Genomic DNA, 17,254 nt, shown 5'->3' with positions numbered 1-17,254 from the left:
TTAATACTTCAATCGAGAAACAGTCTTTAAATCTTTTTAGTTTTTTATTTTAATATGTAACAAATATCTCCCCGTAAAAAAAAAAAACTGTACATTTTCCAAGTAGATAACTGAAGTTATGTAGATTTATACAGACTTTTGTGATCATTATTCAAGCTTCCCTACGAGCGCAAATTGCTTTTGGAAGTAGTTCACTTGTTTAGTAACTTTGTGATAATTTATGATACAAATCAGTAGTGTTCGTGTGTGAAAATAAAAAAGTCAGCCGAGAACATAAAAGCTTGAATTACCAAACTGTATTTAATGGCATGTTTCAGCACAAAGATCAATTTCCTCCTCTTCCAGTATTTGGCATTGCAAGCTCGAACAGAAGAGTGTGTTAGAAATGTGAATGTTACAATATTTTTTGTTTTTTTCCTGGGCTATGGACCTTCCTCGGTAGACTCTTGAATCTCCGCGGACTTCGTTTCTTCTTTTGATTTCACTGCAAGTGAAGAACTTAATTTCAAATTTTTATTCAATGAATGTCTATCGACTTTCGATTGCGTTGTAGAAAGCTACGTCACGTACATAAATCAATCAGAGCACGTCAAGACGTGATACGTCGATAGGGGGAATTCGGGCGGGGAGGGTAGGGGACAATAGGTTGCCTTGTCAAGCTAGGAACCTCGCTATGGGAATCAAGAATCCTGTTCGACTTTCTCCATAGGGTGTTTTGATCAGAAGAATTTTTGTTTCAATCAAGCGTTTTGCGAAAGATCCTACAGATTCTTTTGCATAAGATGTTTCTCCTAGGGGCTGAGAAATCGCTTTTTATTTTGTAGCCTCTCCTGAACTGCTACTATCCTCATCTAGTCTACTCAAAGAGCAATGTCTACTTCTGAGTTCATTTTTCCTTTTTTTTTTTTCATTTTTCCATTTACGACGTAAGATGTAAAAGATGGATCTGGAAAAGACGTATACCCTGTGATGTATACATGGAGTACATGTAAACACGCTGCGGGGACTATTGTGTGCGGGGACTAAATTCGGGTATGTGCAAATGGATCAATATTGGCGGGCCACACACAAAATTCCCACGCAGAAATTCAAAGGAAAAACATAACGTGCATAAAAATGTGTAAAAAGGAAAAAAACAAAGGAAAAGAAACTCGAAGTCCACTTACATTTGCCATATTTTTTGCGTTTGTTCCTGAAACGTATACATTTGTTCAGGACTCCCTTGTTTTTCGTCACCAGACAAATGACGTCAATGATAAGCAGAAACAATGCAATGGCTATAGACAGGATTATTACTGATAAGACCAGTTTGTCTGTGAATTAAACAGGGAATAATAAAGAAGATAAGTGCGTCTGAGAATAAAGGAAAATGAAGATGATGTTTGGCATGCAGGACACGCGCTGGTCTAATGGATAGCACGCTGGACAGAATGCTGGGATGTTTCGCGGGCGCAGGCCCTAGCGACCTGGGGGTGTAACTCTTTTGTGTTCTTGGGTGAGACATTCTACTCCCACAATGCCTTTCTCCACCCTATATTATCTTGATAATGGGTGGGGACAACCAGTCAGGAAAGCTTAACCAAATAAAAGAACAAGCTTCTTAACCAGGAGACGAGAAAATACTTCTAATCTTTAGCTGTCGCGCTCATGCTGAGGGACATTATTCATTAAAATAAAAATTATGAGCTTTAGTGAAAAAGTAAACGGCACATGGTAAATACTGAGATTCACAGGGGATCAACTAGCGTGGAAAATCTCTTTCGTTTTTAAATTTTACGTTTCTAACTTTCTTTCTCCACCCTTTATATTCTTTTCGTATTGTCGGCGGCGCGCGTGATTTCACAAATTACCCAATCACGTCAAATAATGGGCCATTTTACAGTTCTGCGCTTGGTTGCCGTGCCTTTGATTTGAAGTGAGGCTATAGGTGGCCTTGTTGTAATAGAGACCTACGGAAGCCGAAAAGGGACAATCCAAAAATATTTTTCAAATCCCGAAAAATATTTCAAATCGCAATATTTATTGTAAACTCACTGTCGAAAAGTTTGAAAAATCTAAAGATATTTTGCAAATCCAAAAAAATATTTAGAAATCCAAAAACATTTTTTCAAAATCCGAAAATATTTTGCGAATCCAAGAAAATATTTTGAAATCCAAAATAATTTTTTCAAAATCCGAAAATATTTTGCAAATCCAAAAAAATATTTTGTCACGCGCTATTTGCGCCAGCAGTCACCCAGCGTTTTCTTGCCACATCCCGCATCATCCCGCATACAAAATGACGAAGGCATGAGGATAGAACATGTTCTGTCATAAATGTGGAAGAGAATGTGGGAACAATGAAACATTCTGCCGTTGTTGTGGAACACTAAAATGGCGTGAAGAGGAAAGTGTGTTGTCCAGCTCGGGAGACGACAGATTGGCTATAGAACATTACTTTAATAGGGGATTTCGTTATGAGACCATTGTTCACTTTCTGGCAGAATACCATGGGATTTCAATGAACGTGAGGACTTTGACTTTGAAGAGAAGGTTACGTCACTATGGGTTACAAACAAACCACCTTCATTCAGAACACACTGTTCGGGAAATAGTTAGACAAGAAATTGGTGTAAAATGGGGTTGAAAGGCCTACGCGACTCCCCAGCGCGTGTTTAGATTAGCCTATTCAAAGTTTGGCTCCATTGAGTATGTCTTTGGGCGACCGTCCTCTTTTGTAAGATACGAGAAACGGATTTTTGTATATTTCGTTGAGTAGTGGTTGTGTTTCTATTAAATACCAGTGTCTCATGAGAATTTGCTTTAGGTTTGGCACTGATGGTTGGTATTGTGTAACACAAAAGGCAAGATTCGTTGGTTTGTCTTTTGTTTCTGTTGACGAGCTAATTTCCTATTTTTTAATTCACTTCTGAGTGGGTTGTGCTAATGAGGTCCTCTCGGTAGCCTCTCTTTAGCAAATGCGCTTCATTTGTAATTTTCTCCTCAAATATTGTTTGAGAGGAGTTTGATCTTAGCCAGCAGGTTGTCCTGCGGTGTTTGTTTAGTTTTATGCGCGCGCTCATACGAGTGACGCTTGACTGTTTTCTCTCCATTGTGTATCTTCCATCTTGTTTAGCCGTGTATAAATAAAGCGTATTCGTTGTGTAGTTCGCGTTACTAACTGGCGTGGTGGCAGCGGTTCAAAAACTCACCTACACTTTCAACACTAAGTCATCGAACTACTGGCAAAGGTCCAACAACGAGCCGGCCTTCGTTACGACCGGAAAAAGAGCTAAGTACAGTGTTCTCCTTCGAGATAATCATACATAGCCTGCAAGAATGGCAACTACACGTGCACCAAAGCAATGGTCTCTCACCAAATCAGAAACAATTACTTAATTTGAAGCCTGGCGACAGAATCTTCAATATATCCTGTCCCTCGACGCTAATTTTGCTTCCTTCTTAAGCGATGGTGTCTCTTGGCAAAAGAAAACTTTTGCAAACCCCACAAGAGGTCTACAAAACGACGGCGAAAATGTTTCTCTAGTACGACGACGAACAGCATACCAAAAGGCTGCCCATCTCGACCTGATGCTAGGCCAAATAGCCAACTATTGTCCTGTTATATCGAGAAACTCAATCGTGAAATCTGCGACTTCGGTGAACGGAATATGGCAAATGATTAGGATGCATTATGGCTTTCAGTCTACTGGCGCCCACTTTATCGACTTCAACAGCATAAAACTCGAACCCAATGAACGACCTGAAGACTTGTTTCAGCGACTCATGTCTTTTGTAGAGGATAACCTCCTAGTCGCCAATGGCCCCATCACCCATTATGGTGAAACCGTGACCTCCGACGAAGAGTTGTCCCCATCCCTTGAAAACTTAGTGATCCTAACCTGGCTTCGCCTCGTTCATTCCGACCTACCAACCCTCGTGAAACAACGTTATGGTACGGAACTGCGCTCCAGGACTCTAGCATCACTGATCGTCGTAGAGGATCTAGATGTCGACATCCTAGCAGGTATTCCGTTCCTCGTTGCCAATGACATCACCATACGTCCCGCAACTCAAGAAGTAACAATCCATGGGCAGGAAACAACCAAGTACCTCCCCGAAGCTCCAGTCAAGAGCCACCAATCCTATTCCGTGAGACAAACATCCTCCTACGTCCTTCGGTCATCGGCCCCCGCCACCGTCGTCTGGCCCGGTGATTTCGTCGAAGTCACATTACCTCCAGAGCTACGAGCCGAATCCACAATTGCCGTAGAGCCTACCCCACCTCATGGCTCCAACCACAACTGGTAGTCACCATAGACGGTAAAGCCCGCATAACGAACGACACCGACGAACCACAGGCCATTAGACGCCACGAACACATCTGCTTCGCCCGCCACACTACTCAAGATGTTCCAGTTATCAATCCTTCCCAAGTCCCTTCTCCCCCCTCGCAGCCAAAGGTCAACACTCCATACTTCCACAGCGTTCAGCTAGACCCCAACAACATTCTTGAAGACACAATTCGTGATCAGTTCCAACAAGCCTTGCTCAAGCATGACCGTGTATTTGGTCCGGACCTACCTGGCTACAATGGCGCCGCAGGTTCCATCGAAGCCCACGTGAACATGGGCCCCATGGAACCCTCTCAACGCAAAGGTCGTCTCCCTTTGTACCCCCGCGATAAGTTGATCGAGCTACAGGAAAAGTTCGACGAGCTTGAAAAAGATCACGTTTTCTCCAAACCCGAGGAGATCGACGTCCACGTAGAGTACTTGAATCCCTCATTTCTGGTTAAGAAGCCCTCCGGTGGCCATCGCCTCGTTACCGCCTTTGCCGACGTCGGTCGGTAGAGCAAACCCCAACCTTCATTGATGCCAGACGTAGACTCTACTCTGCGTACTATTGCTCCTTGGAAGTTCATAATCAAAACCGACCTTAGCCGAGCATTCTATCAGATTCCACTGGCTAAAGAATCTCGCAAATACTGCGGCGTCGCTACCCCTTTCCGGGGTATACGTGTCTATTGCCGATCAGCTATGGGTATGCCCGGCTCTGAAACTGCACTGGAGGAGATGATGTGCCGCGTCCTCGGCGACTTCATACAGGAGGGACACGTCGCTAAAATAGCCGACGACCTATATTGTGGCTCCTCTTCACCCGAACAGCTCTTACTTATCTGGACCCGCGTCCTCGACCAACTCGACAGATGTAATTTGCGGCTCTCCCCCTCAAAGACCGTCATTTGCCCTAACTCAACGACAGTCCTCGGATGGGTATGGTCACAAGGAACTCTATCTGCCAGTCCTCATCGTATCTCTGTCCTGTCTTCATGCCCTCTCCCTACAACTGTTAAGGACATGCGTTCATTCATTGGTTCATACAAGGTCCTCGGGCGAGTTCTACCTGACTGTGCCTCAATAATCGACCCTCTGGAAAGCGCGATCTCGGAAATGCAATCGCTAGACTCCCTTAGCTTGGACGAAAACCTGACCAAGGTCTTTCGTTCTGCACAACAAGCTTTGTCAGGGTCAAGACCCATCACACTCCCGCGCCCCACTGATACATTGTGGATTGTCACGGACGGTTCCGTCAAACAACGTGGTCTCGGTGCTACATTATACATCACTCGCGACAATGGCCTACACCTTGCAGGTTTCTTCAGCGCCAAACTTCGCAAGCATCAGATTCAATGGTTACCGTGTGAGGTCGAGGCGTTAAGCATTGCAGCAGCTGTCAAGCACTTCAGCCCCTACATCACCCAATCTAGAAATCGCGCACACGTACTAACCGACAGCAAACCGTGTGTTCAAGCCGTGGAAAAACTCTGCAGAGGGGAGTTTTCCGCCAGCCCAAGAGTAACATCGTTCCTTACTACAGTTAGCCGCTTTCAAGTCACCCTGCAACACCTAGCAGGTTCTGCAAACCTCCCGTCAGACTTTGCCAGTCGAAACGCCTCAGATTGCTCGGAACCAAACTGTCAAATATGCTCTTTCATCAGTACGACCCAAGACTCTGTTGTCCGTGATGTGACCGTGCAAGACATAATTGATAACAACAAGCCTCTCCCCTACACTACCCGCTCCACATGGCGGGAAGTCCAATATGGCTGCCCCGACCTACGACGCGTGCATGCACACTTAAAACAAGGCACCCGACCCTCCAAAAAACTCACCAACCTCAAAGACGTCAAGAGATACCTGAATGTCGCCTCCATTTCTCGGGGCCTCCTCGTCGTGAAACGTGAGCATCCCTTTGCCGCCACTTCCAAGGCCATAGTCGTCCCCAGATCCGTTTTCGACGGCCTGCTAACCGCCCTTTATGTGCGTCTCAACCACCCATCTCGGAACCAACTTCAAATGGTCGTGCAACGCCACTTTTACGCCCTAGACATGGGCCCTGCCTTAACACGTGTTTCATCATCCTGCCACACGTGCGCCTCACTACAGAAGTTTCCAAGCACTCTCTTCAGCCAGACGTCAGAGGATCCCCCAGATGTTATCGGGATTGCTTTCGCTGCCGACGTCATCAAACGAGAGCGTCAGTTAATCCTCGTTCTTAGAGAGTGTGCCACGTCTTACACCGCTGCTTGCCTCATCGCAGACGAGAAATACAATACATTGCGGAACGCCTTAACGTGTCTAGTTGTAGATTTGCACCCCTATCGATGGCCCACGTGCCGTTATCCGTGTCAACCCCGCCCCTGCCTTCGTCTCGTTAAGCAACAACGACGGCCTCAAACACCTAAACGTTTGGCTTGACATTGGCCGCATCAAAAACAAGAACAAGAACCCTGTTGCAGAAAGGGCAGTACAAGAGCTCGAGGACGAACTACTAAAGCAGGAACGTGGTGGTGGTCCTATCGGTCAAGAGAGCCTAGCTATTGCTGTTGCTCGCCTCAACGCTCGTCTACGTCGTCAGGGACTTTCTTCATGCGAGCTGTGGACTCAAAGAAGCCAATTCACTGGTAACCAGCTTCCCGTTGCAGATTACAAAACTACACTTGCTAAGTACCGACAGCGTCTGAACAACCACTCATCCAGTGAGCATGCCAAGAATCCCAGAGGCCTCGCACCACCCGAACCCCAGATCAAAGTTGGCGATCTGGTCTATCTAGTGCCAGATCGGAACAAGCTCCACGCCCGAACCCGCTACCTCGTTACAGAGATAAACGACCCATGGTGTTTTGTCAAGAAGTACTCCGGCTGTCTGTTGAGAGCTTCTTCTTACAAGGTCAAGCTGTCCGAATGCTACGTCGTCCCCACACAAGTCAACTCCCCCTCTTCTTGCGTAAATCGAGCAGATGATCAAGTCCACGATGAACAAGCGTCCGTTCCCGACCCCCCTCAACCACCGTTGGACATCACTCATCCGTTCGATGCCAACCCTGAATCCCTGGACTCCTCCATCCCACTCCCTCAAGGCGACGGTGGAGAAACCCTGTCCGATCCTAAGGAACCTGAAGTTCCCAGAGCCCCGGTCGAACCCGACGTGTCCTACTCTAACCCTGACGAAAGCCGTGCGCAACTAGCCCCTCCAAGGCCCCAGCGGTCCCGTAAACCGCCATCGCACTCTAAAGACTATGTCATGTATTAGGGTCCTACCACTTTCAGCATTTATACTTTTGCAGAATTCCTGAGCCGTTGTTATTATAGTTTGTTCTCGTTAAGGAACGAAAAAGACGTTGCGCCAGCAGGTTGTCCGGCGGTGTTTGTTTACTTTTATGCGCGCGCTCATACGAGTGACGCCTGACTGTTTTCTCTCCATTGTGTATCTTCCATCTTGTTTCGCCGTGTATAAATAAAGCGTATTCGTTGTGTAGTTCGCGTTACTTACTGGCGTTTGGATTTCTAAATATTTTTTTGGATTTGCAAAATATCTTTGGATTTGTCAAACTTTTCGACAGTGAGTTTAAAATGAATATTGCGATTTGAAATATTTTTCGGGATTTGAAAAATCTTTTTGGATTGTCCCTTTTCGGCTTCCGTAGAGACCAGTATCTAGTTAGCATGATAACAAAGTAATTCACATTTGAAAAGCAGCAACGTCTGTATCATAACAAGGTCACCCTAAGCCTCACTCTCGTTCAAAGGCTTGGCAACCAAGCACGCAACTGTGAAATGGACAATTCCAACCTTGGCATAAAAAACTGACACGAGTGTTGTGGTTCATTTAATAAATTCAATATATCATTTTCTAAGGAATCTGGACTCCAGCCTCGATTCTCGTGAATGGAATTTTTACAACTAGTTCAACTGAAAAAATGACTATACTCTTGCTCTTGGAGACTCTACATGGAGGGACGACTAACGAGACAACTGAGTGTGGCAGTGAAAGAGTTACTCGAAAAAAAAATGCCCTTGGAAAGTGGAGAAGAGCAGATAGAACGATGGGAAGAGGCAGAAATGATTACCTTTTGGCTCTTTACAATGCTTTCCATCGTAACCGTCAACAGCGTCTGCGATCTTGTGTCCTGATTGGTCTACACACCAACATTTTTTCAGGTGGACAGAACATTGGATCATGTGATACGATCCATCACCTTTGCATTGAGGCAAGAATTCTAGTCTAAGTCGGGGATCAGCGGCCAATAAGCGGTCTCTTTGGCACTGGGTGATGTCTAAGAGAAGAGAGTTAGAGTAGTTTTCACATTAATATCGAAAATAAATCGGGAGTGCACTAGCTTCATTCTACTTCGTTATGTGATGGCGTCGATACTTTACCTGTCGTGCAACACAATTGAAATGCATTCTAAAGGTAAGAACAAGCTCAGAGGTTCCAAACGATAAATTCCGTCGTTGCAAAATACTCACTTTTTGATTTATCTTCTCTAAGTTTTATTTTGATTTGTTGAAATCCCAATTTGTTTCTCGCTTTGCAATTATACTCTCCAAAATCGCTGTCACGAAAGGGTGTCACGCGTAACGTACTCAGCCTGGGCGAGTTCTCCACTTTCTGTACACAAAAAGCGCACTTGTCCTTTAACTTTTTCTTCCCCTTCGTCCATATCACCACTGGTGGTGGATGACCATCATAGACGCATTTCAACGTGGTTTCTTTACCCAGTTGGATCGCTTTAATGTTATCTGATTTGACTTTGTCGATTCGAGCAGCCTTCTCAAACAATGGCAAGACTGAAAAGTGATAACAGAAAAAAAAATTAAGTGTCGTTGATAAGCTTAGGTTGATTAGCCACTAGTTGTAGTTAACAACAATGACGAAACAAAACCTCTTCTGGAACACGAATAACGGGGGTAAGTTTCTGAAGAAACTGTGGTGCTGCGTCGGTGGTGGGAGTAACAAGGTAATTTTTGTTTTATCAACTGAGTTGATAATGTAAGTTGGCTACCGGAAAGAGTTTTAAAGCCGAAGTTTCGAGCGTTAGCCCTTCGTCAGAGCAAACATCCTTTGGGAACATCCATGATTTCGCTTCACCATCACTACATCATGTGATTTGTTCAAAAAGCTTGCGGTATCCCCTCGGAATATGAAAAATAGAAATCATCAGCATTTTGCTATTCGTATTACCAGGTTTGAGGCACTGGGTTTGCTTGTTTTTACTTTGAGTCCTCACTGGTTCCTTGAAATATTCCCCCATGTCCTCAATGGTTTGGTTTTACCAAACTTCGCACTCTGATTGGTCCAGAAATCTTACGCCATTTCTCAACCAATCAGATTGAATACTATAAGCAGCCACGGCTTGCTCACTCGCATTTTCCCGCGCTTCAGGCAGTTTGCTTGTTTGTACTTTGATATCTCGGTAGCTCGTTGTAATCATTTCCTTTCCTCCGATTGGTTTTTGTTTTACGACATTCAACCGAAAAGCACGATGTAAACCCATCCTCGGACCCCTGTTATTCATTGTCTACAATAATGATTTACCACGTTGTGTCAAACACTGTTCTGTAAATATGTACGCTGACGACACAGTTTTATATCTTGCTGGCCCAACAGTAGACAATTTAACTTTTTACATTAATCAAGATCTTCAATGTCTATCTGAATGGCTAGAAGACAACAATCTTGTTCTCAATGTTTCAAAAACTAAGTGTGTACTATTTACATCTCGAAGGCATAAAGAGCGCGATTGTATTTTAAATCTTAATCTTATCGGAAAGCTCATTTCTTGCGAAACTACTTTTAAATACCTAGGCGTGGTGTTCGACAATTTTATGACTTGGAAGGCTCACACAGACTATATGTGTTAAAAGGTGGCGTCAAGAGTTAGTATTCTGGGCCGCATTAGAAGTTTCGTCACAAAAGAGGCAGCAATACTTGTTCATAATACCTTAATTCTTCCCTTATTTGATTACTGTGACATTGCCTGGAGTAACCTTTTACAACAAGATATAGATCGACTACAGCGCTTACAAAATAGATCTGCACGGATTATTACACGTTGCTCTCGGTCATCTGAAGCAATAGATCAGCTGCAATGGCCGACTCTTTCCAGTAGACGCTATTACCACAAGGCTAAACTCGTTTTTCTCTGTCTCCACTCATTAGTTCCTGGTTACTTTTCATCATATTTTACCAGATTTTCGAATATTCACAATTATTCCACGAGGCAAAGTCTGAGGCTATCCCTACCAAAAGTAAAACAGAATTTTGGGAGAAGGACCTTTCTTTTTACTGGCGCAGAAATTTTTAATAAACTTCCTTTAAACATTGTGAAGAGTGAAAACATTCAAACGTTCTGTCGCCGAGCAAAACATTTCCTTTTACCGTAATTTGATATTTTATTTACTATGTTATGTTTTAATTGTGTTTTTAGCTTTGTAGTTTTAGGCTGTTGATGTAGTTGTGAAATCTTAGTCATTGTATATATATATATATATATCTATTCTAGAAATTTGATGTAAATTATTTTCAATACAGGGCCCCTATGGATACCAGCCTTAGAGCTGAATGGGCTACCCTGTGTAAATAAATAAATAAACCCGAAAGCGGAGAAATCATCTCCTTGTTTGGTCTTTTTTTCTCTTACCTGGAGCCAAACCACACAATAGCCACAAAAGGAAAAACAGCACTTTCATCTTGAAACGATATCAAGAAGATGAGGCATGGAAAAGTAGAGTTCTATCAGTAGCTAGGCAAATGTTTACGTTTGTAGTATCTATTGTGACGCAACAATCGCAAGTTCAGAGCTTACGAATCTCGCGCGTGTTCTGCGCATGCACATTGTATAGTACCACAATCGATATTTGCAAGGGAAAGTTAAATTATACCAAATCTTGGGAAACATATTGATATCACCTGGGAGATCTTTACAAAAATCAATTTGAAAAGCAGAAGAGAATAAAGCAGCAGTCTTGGAAACGTTGCCTGACTGCGTCAGTTAGGAACAACTCAGCAGTCACGTAGGCGAAGCTAAGAAAATGAACTTAAAAAAAATCGCGATTGGCTCGAAGTAGTTACCTTCTCTGGCAGCATCAGACGTCATCTTCTCTATGACCCTTGAAGTTAAAGTTGAGTTCCAACAAGAAACTCGAATTGAATAATTTGACCTCGGTGAACTCGATCTAAAACTGCACACAAGTTGATGAGATCTGGGGGATGTTTAGCAGAGGACGCCTAGGTACAGTACAAAGGTTAAAAAAGCACGTTCCAGCCATTGTTCCGCTTAATTTCAAAATCTTTTGTGTGGCCTCGTTCTCATTATGTCATCGCCGTCATGGTTTGCTGAAGGTCACCTATTTTCTTGGTAACGATAGATAAATAATAAGCGCATGCGAGATAACCAGTCCCCCAACTCAACGTCCTTTGCTGAATTAGCAGGGGGATGACTCTCGCGTGCTATAGTAAGTCGTAAAAGGGGGAAAGGGAGACCCAGCGCAAAAAACGAAACAAAACGTTTTCTTGAAGTATTTCAAGTGTACGATTCACGGCAGTTAGCATGTGCGCGCCACGCGCTCAGAAATATGTTTCGACCCGTACACGTGTATGAGAACTCAACGCTCCACAGGATGTGGTTGAAGTCTATAAACGTGGTATTATCGCTCCACTTACCGCAGACTAGCCTAGGGCTATGGCTTAAATGGTTTTCGAACATTTCCGTCAATTAAGAGATTATACGGCTGTTGAGAATATGATTAAAAGCGAATGAAAGGACTTTTAAAATGCAATGACCTAATCACTCGCAGAATGGGCATTTTTCAAAAAAGGAACCTCGGGAAAACGGCGGAAGTTCCTCGCAGTTAGGGGCCCAGATAAAAGGAAAGAACTACGAGGAACGTAAGGTCATTTGACGATATTAAAAATTGTGAAGTGCAAAGACAAAGCGGTGACATCTTGACATTAGGACAGAAATTCGCCCTTAAGTATCATATCAGAAGTCGTTACTACAACAAAAGTAATCTATTAGACAATGGTTTGAAATAGTAAGGTGAAAACTGTAATTCAAGAGCAGTACAGTGCCCGAGCAAAAGCTAAATAAACCCGCATTATCTAACAATGCTTTAATTAATCAACGCCTCTTTTAGTATCAAATTAAAACATGTTTAAACGCAAAATCAACGCGAAATGTAACTGTCTTAGCGTCCAATGGACTCACGGCGCCGATGGTCAGTGAGTCTGCGCCGGCTCATCGCAGATTATCGCAAGAATAACAACGATTTGTCACTGATACGACTAAAAATTAAAATCGGTACGCCTACCCTCTCGGGAACGGTATGATACTATTAGGTCAAACTTAATTTGATCAGACGCTAGGCAACCCACTTTTATTCAATATCATGAATCAACACATCATCGCATTGCAGGCTAATAAGATCATGATTTTCATTCAATCTGTAAGTGATGAAACATTGTCGGTTTGCAACAGCAGACACGTGTCAACCATTGCACCGAGCTCCTTAGCGGCGATCAATCTTGGGTTGCTATAGAGGCGCTCGTGGCGAATTACGCGCGTCACGTTTATCACGTTTGCGTTTGCAAGTGCGTGACAGACTCGTTTGTCGAAGTGAAAAATAGAAAACTCGTTTTCCATTCTTGTTCCTTGCTTAATAAGCAAAGAAAGGGCTATTTCCTGTTACCGAACACTTCCTGAAGATTCAACTTGTTCTGACACAATTTCCTTCAGAGGTTATCGCGCGTATGGCAAGGCACATATTGGAGTTGAACTTGCTACAAAATCATGCATTGCTGAATTTGATGCACACAGCGGGTAATAAATGTAATCTCGATTTCTCCTTTCTATTTTGAACAAAAAGAGAAACCATCTTGGATACATATTAAATTTGTTTGGTGAAACATGAGATCTACCCAACTTCCAAAATAACTTTAGCAATGAAAAACCCACGGCATATGGAGGAAAGGATTCTCAAGTTGGTTCCAGATGTCTTCGCTCCAACGAGCAGCTTAAACTTACGTACATCAACAAGGCAAAGGATAAATCTTGACGACAAAAACTACTTTCCCCTGGCATCTTCCTGTGTAAAAAATGCGTACTCTTCTTGTTTCTCTTCAACAGATTACGGACAAGCCTTTACATCGGTTAGGCGTATGACTTAAAAGGTTTACCAGTTACTTCACGCAACGAAAAACAAAGAAAGATTCAATTTGTTGGCCGTAAAAGGAACTATGTCCCAGCGTGAAACCGAAAATCGGTCTTGTGTGCCTTTCTAAGAGTGCTTATGTACTAAATTCAAGAATGCCGTCAAATGAAATCATACACCATACAGAAACATTAAAAAAAATTGCGATCAGAGAAGTCTTGAAAAATGGCATAAATCTTTACAAAAAAAGTCATTTGTAGTTTCAGTAATGTGTTAAAATTTATTTCAGCTATTCAACTATCCATTTATAAATATTTATATCTGATAATCTATTAGATATTGTGTCAAAATGCACATCATCAAAATACAAAATCGTTATGAATTAATATATCACTTTACTCTAGCTTTTGCCGATCAATTATCAGTGTTGTGTATTCCATGTCTCTGGGAGAGTTTGATTGCTTGTTCAATAACATATTGTAATCCTGTTACTGCGGCTGTCAAACGTACCCGATCAATACAAATAAAATAGATCTATGACTGTACAAAGACGTTACATCAATTGATGACCTGTTGAAAAGAAAAGAGTGTGACACACCATCTGTAACAAAGGTCTCTTCGAAAATCGAATCGAAGGTTTTTGTAAATTGCTGCCAATGACATGCCACTGAAATCTTAATTGTTTCAGCATAACATCTGATATATCTTAGTACTTTTGCCGCGAAAATTGCTCAAGATCACCTGATCAGTGGCCTGACAAAAAAATCTCGGCTTTTCTTTAAAAACTTAAAAGCCAGACTATCAAAAATGATACACTGATTACAGTTAACTGTTATAATCTTAAGTAAACTCTGATTTCAGTTTTGTTATTTACAAAGTAAGTTTTTAATCGATTATTTGACTTTCCAGTCGTGAGTCGCGTCAACTTTTACTCTGTGCTCTCTCAACCATGGAAAGCGACGCCAACAAAATATTTGGCCAAAACTAAACTGAAAATCGATGACAACCGCTTCGAGAACGAAGCTGTGCACGAGATAATTAAAAGACTTTATAAAACCTAATTTCCTGTAGAAAATACAGTACGTCTTTGCATTAAAAGTTGCTCAGCCACTACAAAAAGCAGGAATTTTTCAACGTACAAACTCAAACATCGATTTGTCTGAAGGATAATAATCTCGAGGAATTCAATTTGCTCGATGTAAATTTCCATCGAATGTAATTACCCACGAGGAAAAATTTTGAATCTCGACGCAGATAAATTGCGACCTAACTTTACTGTTGCAAAATTTCAGACATAAATTTGATCAAGATTCAATCACCGTCGAGCTCTCTTCGCCTCATAATTTCGCTGTCGCTCATTCGCCTTTACTACTGAAGTTTTACCTCTTCTTTCACTTGTATGTCTCTGTTTCACGCAATTACCTAGAAGGAGAGAAAAAAAGTCTCTTAGCAACTTCGCTTGAGATCTGATTGACCGTCTGTGTAACTTGCCGCATAACAATGACAGAAACAACAATTCAAAATTCACCTGCGACTTTTTTGTTTCCATTTCCAGCCGGCGTATCGCCAAACTCTCGTACACGTTTCCGCGGAGGCTTGATCGGTAAAGACCCACTCTCTTGAATATTTTCCACTTCTCTGTTAACGTTTCTAGTTCTTAAGTTATATCTTGCGGTAGAGTGGATAGGATCGACAATGTTTTGTCGACAAATATTTTCGGAGGATTCCGTGTCACACGCAGAAATCTCTGCCGTTGGCGACTTACGCGTTTGTAGTCTTTTACCAACTCGCTGCCACCTGAATCTACCTGGAAGCGGTTTACAATTCTCAAAATCGAAATTCCACTCGCATTTCTTTTCTTCTGACATGTACTTTAACTCTCTAGCTAAATCGTCTCGAATTTGCTTATGATCAACTGTTCCGAAGAGGTTTCTCTTGACGGCCTTGACGCGTCCTCTGCCCGCGTCACGACTAACGCTCATCATACTAGAGGATTAGTATTCCAAAATCGAGTGCAATACAAGTTAGCTTGTAGCAATTCTCTTCGAGCACTAACAGTAATTCTACGCTTTTCTCAAATTGACAGTTAGGTGAACCTCCTTTAAGTGTGATTCCATTCACCAAACCACTTCAACTTGCAATCCAAACGAGAAAATGAACGTAGTAGATGTTGCGTAGCGATGGCGTCGCTCTGTCAAAATCTTACTCAACGGTTGTACTATTTCTCTCTTCCCTTCGGGCATTAACACTTTTTCACCGGAGGCAAACTGTCTGACCCGATTATAACCAAATGAAGAATATTTGATTTTTCTTACTTCCACAGGACAGCCTCAAACTATTAAATAATTCTGTAGGAAGGATTGTTTATATTAATCGGAGGGACGAAAATATACAAAAATTACCAAGCGTCCCTTTAGTTGAATCCCGCCACGCCGTAAAAGGCCACGCGAACAGATTAGCCTGAGAATTACTCCCAGCCAATAAAAACGTGCTACGTCAGCAGTTGTATTTATCTGAGATGACAGATATGACAGCTCCTGTACAAAGAAGTCTTTGTTCTTAAGTTTTGTTTACAGTTGACGCCGTCAAAAAGAGCAGCAAGGAAATTGACTTTTCGAAGCTATAATCGAAAAACACGAATGTTTTTGAAGGAGTTGAAAAGAATGGTAACACTTTAGAGTGATTGTAAGTGAGATTACTGTTTGAGAACAATAAATCTTCGTCCATAGATGGGCGTTAATGGAAACTGAAGCGACGTTTGCAACATGATATCTGCTTTCAAGCATCACATCTGGTTTAATTTGAAGTAGTGCGATTTAAGCAATCTTTGTCTTTATTATTAATTTATAATTCCGAAGATTGGTCAAAATTGTACATCTGTTTGCATAAGCGATTCCGTGACATTTCATATTATTTTCGAGAAAAAAATGCTCGTTGAAAAGTTGTTGGCACGATTTGACATGATGGAAGCTTCCACAGGTTTATGTCTGTCAGAAAATGGGTGTGAAGGACATCAATTCACACACTTTGTGAAGTCAATATCAATGCATTGATTGCCATTTATGCCGTTATCTATTGCGTAACGCAACCACAGAGTACTAGATTGACCTGGTAAACATGCGCAAAGTTCAAAATTTTGTCTCAAAATGATAAAAAATAGTGGTTGAAAGAAGCTCAAAACCCTCGAAATAATTGTGCAAGATGACAAACAACAGTAAGTGTCTGTACTCTCCTCTCAATTGCTCTAAAAAAGATTGATATCAAATAGAAAGCAACGTCACTGGATAGTAGAAAAATGAAAAGGTGTTAATTATCTTTTAACATAAACACTTCAACGTAAAAGTTATTTGTTGAAATGACGCTTCCCAAAAGCCAGATCTATCAGGAAGATAAGACTAAAAGTTCATTTTTATCGCTATCAAACAAAAATTCCTAGCTCCGAACGCAAATCTAAGGGCCTGATTACATGAGCCGGGCTGGCCCTGTTAGCCGGGCTGATTTCTTTTGTTTTGGTGTTCGCCAAAGCGTGAAAACAAAAGAATTCAGCCCGGCTAACCGGGCCAGCTCGGCTCATGTAATCAGGCCCTAAATGCTTGTAAAAAGAACTTCCACAGCCAAGAATTTTATCTCTTTGTATGAGTCACAGCGAACCGGAAACAGTGCCACGCGAATGAGAGAAACTGAAGTTTGGAATGCTGACTGAAAGTGGCGACATCGGACAAATCTTTTACACATCACCGAACAAATGATGTTTTGAAAATTTCCTCGCTGTTCGAGTA

General features: G+C 42.2%; 1 protein-coding gene and 1 pseudogene across 1 annotated transcript; one reads left to right on the top strand and one right to left on the bottom strand.

Moving 5' to 3' along the window:
* Window positions 1-22: 22 nt before the first annotated feature.
* LOC111332138 (uncharacterized) lies at window positions 23-17,188 on the bottom strand. Its single transcript, XM_088727555.1, has 6 exons — window positions 15,004-17,188; window positions 14,859-14,897; window positions 8,793-9,113; window positions 8,393-8,599; window positions 1,167-1,313; window positions 23-484 (listed from the first exon to the last, which is right to left on the bottom strand). The coding sequence occupies exons 1-6, from the start codon at window positions 15,458-15,460 to the stop codon at window positions 423-425; spliced, it is 1,233 nt and encodes a 410-aa protein (XP_088583681.1). The 5' UTR covers window positions 15,461-17,188; the 3' UTR covers window positions 23-422.
* On the top strand, window positions 2,174-7,800 carry LOC148727405 (uncharacterized; annotated as a pseudogene).
* Window positions 17,189-17,254: the final 66 nt, after the last annotated feature.

This window comes from Stylophora pistillata, chromosome 7 (assembly GCF_964205215.1).
Source record: "Stylophora pistillata chromosome 7, jaStyPist1.2, whole genome shotgun sequence".
Classification (NCBI taxonomy): Eukaryota; Metazoa; Cnidaria; class Anthozoa; order Scleractinia; family Pocilloporidae; genus Stylophora; species Stylophora pistillata.
This window is presented reverse-complemented; position numbering and strand designations above follow the sequence as displayed.